The sequence below is a fragment of the Condylura cristata genome, unplaced genomic scaffold (genome assembly GCF_000260355.1).
Source record: "Condylura cristata isolate star-nosed mole 26May11 unplaced genomic scaffold, ConCri1.0 scaffold00021, whole genome shotgun sequence".
NCBI lineage: Eukaryota > Metazoa > Chordata > Mammalia > Eulipotyphla > Talpidae > Condylura > Condylura cristata.
In genome coordinates, this window is record NW_004567122.1 from 28,212,000 (window position 1) to 28,216,690 (window position 4,691).

At 34.6% G+C, this 4,691-nt stretch overlaps 1 protein-coding gene across 1 annotated transcript in view; it reads right to left on the minus strand.

Moving 5' to 3' along the window:
• Positions 1 to 221: 221 nt before the first annotated feature.
• NME5 (NME/NM23 family member 5) overlaps positions 222 to 4,691 on the minus strand; it is an 18,982-nt gene continuing 14,512 nt past the window's right edge. Inside the window, exon 6 of the mRNA XM_004686762.2 lies at positions 222 to 339. Coding sequence (XP_004686819.1) covers positions 259 to 339 — 81 coding nt within the window. The 3' untranslated portion in view covers positions 222 to 258. The remainder of the gene's footprint in view (positions 340 to 4,691) is intronic.

A 4,691-nucleotide genomic window follows, 5' to 3' on the forward strand; every position in this document is an offset into this window, starting at 1 on the left:
TGACAGAGTTTATACAAATTAATTCTGTTTACTGAACATTACCTTGTAAGTGAAAAAAAAAAAAAGCATACAGTAAACCTCTATTTTAAATTAGATATTATCTGCTATACAAAATACATTCCTATAAAACTGATTTTAAGAAATAATTTATTTCACATGCAGTTACTTAAACCTTTAGGAAGTACGATTTTTTAAAAATATAAGTATGTTTTTCATAATAAGATAGTTCATGATCTGTTCCTTGAAGAATTTATTTTACTACGGTTCTTCTGTAACTGGATGGTGACAAAGTTTAGGTTTGTTGGGATTATTTTTCAGCAACCAATCAGCTAGCCAAATCTAAGGAAAAAAGGGATGGGGGGAATCCTTAAGTTAATAAACATTTAAATATTTTCTTCAATATACACTGCATCAATTGAAAGCTTAAAGAGTTTTCAAGATCATTTTAAAAACAAAAAATGACATTAAAAATTGAAACACTAAGTTTTACATTATGTAAGATTGTTAACCATAAATCCAAATCGAAAAAATGGAAGTAAAACTATCTCCTTTCACAGATGACATGACCCTGTATGTAGGAAGTCCCAAAGAATTCACAGAAAGCTATTAAAACTGGGGCCTCCCTGGTGATGCAGGGGTTAAAGACAGCACTATCAAGCAATCACCAGCCACAGGAGCACAAGTAAAATCAGACTGGCCAGGGAGTTTCCCCTCCTGGGGTACAGACCTCTTGGGTCTCCCCCACTGCTCCCCTCAGCGGTGTTTCAGTAGATCCACCTGTTCTGCTCCTCACTCTGTCTCTGGTGAATCCCTTCTGGCCTTCTTGTATACAAGAACTGGGGTACATTTGGTTAACAACTGTTGGATACTGAAACACATACTGCTAAGGGGAGCAACAGGTGGGTACGGAGTGGTCTAATTTAGCTCCTGCTGTAGCAACAGATAGCTTTATAGTGCTTTGCTTTAACCTGTTGCACCACCAGGGAGGGCCCAGATTTTTTTTTTTTTAAAGAAAGCTATTAAAAGTAATATATAAATTCAGCAAAGTTGTAAATTATAAGAGCAACACACAAAAAAGATGTGCAGAATTCTATTTGGTAGCAAGCAACAATCCAAAAAGGAAATTAATAGGTCATTTCATTTACAATACCATTGTAAAGTAAATATTTAAGAATAAGTTAACTAATTTGTATACTGTGAATTTAAATTACTGCAGAAAGAAATTTAGAAACCTAAATAAATGATAAGACAACTCATGTTCAAGGGTAGATCAACTTAATACTGTGAAGACATTAAGAAGTTAGTAATACCCAAAGCAAACAACAAATTTAACCCAATTCCAACAGTCAAATATTAAAACAAATAAACAAAAATTCTTAACAGTAATTTTTGCAGAAAAGGAAAAAATAGTTCTCAAATTCAAGGGGAATTTCTGGGGCTTTTAACAGAGAAAACCATGAAAAAAATATTTTCCAACTTTGTTCTTGATTTCAAAAATCTTCTACAAAGCTATAATAATCAACAGTGTAGAACTAGCATTTAGAGTCCAGAAGTAAGTCCTTAACATATTTTTCACAGTGGTACTCAGTCTATTCAATGAGGAAGGTATAGTCTCTTCAACAAATAGTACTGGAAGAACTGGACTTCTACATGCAAAAGAATGACATGGGATTCCAACCTCATACTTAATATAAATGTTAATTAAAAATGAACACACAGGGGCCTCCCTGGTGGTGCAATATATGATAGCAAAGCATTATGAAGCTATCTGCAGTCACTATAGCACAAGTTCCATCCCCAGCCAGGGAGATGACCCAATTGGTCACCTCCTGTGTCTCTACTGTTCCACTCAGTCAATCCACCTGGTCTGTTCCCCACAATGTCTTTGGTGAATCCTTTCACCCCCGCACCTCTGGCCTATATTCCAGCTCTTGTGTGCATAAATAATTCTTTTTAAAAAATGAATTAACAACCTAAATATTGGTGTTTAAATAATTAAAGATGACACAGGGGTAAATATGACCCTGGATTTGGCAGTGGATTCTTTTATATGATACAAAAGCACAAAAAATAGAAGTATAGATACAAAAATCTAATTATTTGTGACAAAGATCCCATCATTTTTTACCCTTTTTTACTTTTGGCAATAATGTCAAACACTTTAAACCACTCTACTCCTTGGCTTACACCAAAGTATATAGTGATTAGCAAGCACCCTAGTTGTAATAGTAAATCCATCTTTAATGCAAATGTTTTAAATTCAATTTTTTAAAGCAGAGAGCTATTATTTTTAAATGAGACGAAAATCATATTAGAAAATAAACTAATTATATTACACTAGCAAATTTTAATTAAAAAAACTTGAGTGTATACAATAAACAAGATGCAAATTAAGACACTGGCAACAATCAATTATTTCATTGTTCCCACAACCCAAAAAACTCAATAACAATCTGAGTACAGAGAAGGATTTTAGCTTGCATTTCCCAAATTAATGATGATTTTAATTTTCCCAAATTAACGCTGAGGGCGTCCCTGATGACACAGGGGTTAAAATCTCAGCACAATGAAGCCATCATCAGACACTGTGGCTTGAGTTAGCTCTCCAACCAGGGAGCTAACCCATAAGGTGGAGCAGACCTTTAAATTTCGTTAAAATTTAAAACATCAGGCCCTCCCTAGTGGCGCAGCGGGTTAAAGCACAGCACTAAGAAGCTAAAGCCACTTCCGCATGAGTTCGATTCCCGCCTACCCCGGAGGTGACCACATGGCGTGGCAGACCTCTCCTGACCCGCCCGCTGCTCCCCTCAGCAGTGTACTTCGTAGATCTGCCTGTTCTGCTCCCCACTCTGTCTCTGGTGAAGCCTCTCACCGCCCCTGAGCCTCTGGCCTATACCCCAGTTCTGTATGCACAAATAAATAAATCTTAAAAAAAAATTAAAACATCAAAGGATATTATAAAAAAATGATAAGACAATATACAGAATGCAAAAAATGTTTGCAAATCATATAAATGATGAGGGCTTAATATCTACAACATATAAAGAACTCCTACAAGGGTCTGGGCAAGAAACTCCTGAAGCAGCCTAAGTTGATGGACAAGAAAGATAAGACATTCAAACAGAAATAGAAAGATGAACAGAAGAAACTTAAAGTGAAGGTTATGGGGAAAGGTCCCTTTACTACAGGTGGAATTAAGAACTTTGGCAAAAAATAAGCATTTCCTTGTCCTTTAAGCAATGGCAATCCTTAATTTCATTCCTGTTTAAGCATCTGAATTCCCTGCCATAACATCTTTTGTTGACAATAGCTAGAATGAAGTATCTTGGAGTCTGTCATACATTTCAGAATAAACTTTTATAAGAGAAAAAGAAAAAAAAAGAACTATAACTCAACAAAAAAACCAAACCACTTTAAATAGGCAAAGGAACTAAATTTCAAGAGACATTTCTCCAAAGGAAATATACAAACAGCTAATATGCAAATGAAAAATGTTCAACATCATTTTTTCTTAAGATTTATTTTTATTTATTTATGCATAAAAGAATTGGAGTGTAAACTAGAGGTGCAGGGGCTGAGAGGATTTACCAGAGTCAGAGTTGGAGCAAAACAGGTAGATCTACTGAAATATACTGCTGAGGTAAGCAGTGGGCAAGGCAGGAGAGGTCTGCTGTGCCTTGGGGGTTAGCTCCCTCACTAGTTGGAGAGCTAACTCAAGCCACAGTGTCTGATGATGGCTTGATAGAGCTAAGACTAACCCCTGTGTCACCAAGGAGGCCCTCAACATTATCATTAATTTGGGAAATGCAACAATACATGATTCACATCTACTAACATGGTTAAAATAATAAAAACAAAAACAGAGAAGAACAAATGTTGGCCAGGACATGGAGAAACTGGAAGGTTCACACACTGCCTGTGGGAATGTAAAATAGTATAGCCACTATGGAAATCAGTCTGCTGGTTCCTCAAAAAGTTAAACATAAAATTACCATGTGACCCACATGATATACATCATAAAGAATTGAAAAAAGTTCTCAAATATTGGGTTGTTGGAAAAGTCCTATTTTTTCTAGGCAAAAATGTGTCATACTTTTTCAACAAGCCAATAGATAACTATACATCAATGAACAAATGTTTAATTGATGTATGAAATCCCAACAGGAAAACCCAGAAATAGGAGGTAGATTAGAGGTTATTAGGGCCAGGAGGAAGGAGGTAATTAATTATTAATTCTAGATGATTAAAGGTATATACAAAAAGCACTAGACACAAAAAATGGAAAATGCTGTTTACAATGTTACAGCAGAAACCTAAGAATTAAAAAAGAGCTCAACAAATTCATATTATTAAAATTAAAAATCTCATGAAGATAATTAAAAAATAGAGTAAATTTACTAAAGCACAAAAGACTAATTCCTAAGTACAGAGTTCCAATACAACAAGGAAAAGATCTAGATCTATGAAGTTAACATGAAAGGAAATGTAAATAACTTAAAGCAGCATATGTGAAAAGGCACTCAAGCTCTTAATAAAGATAAATCAAACAATGAAATACCATTTCCACCTATTCAATTGTAAGACTGAAAAAATATTAGTTGCTCCCATTTTTTTTTTCCAATTTGGTTTTTTTTTTAAGGTTTAATTTTTTTAAATTATTACAAAAGTTTATTTTTACATCATTTTGCACA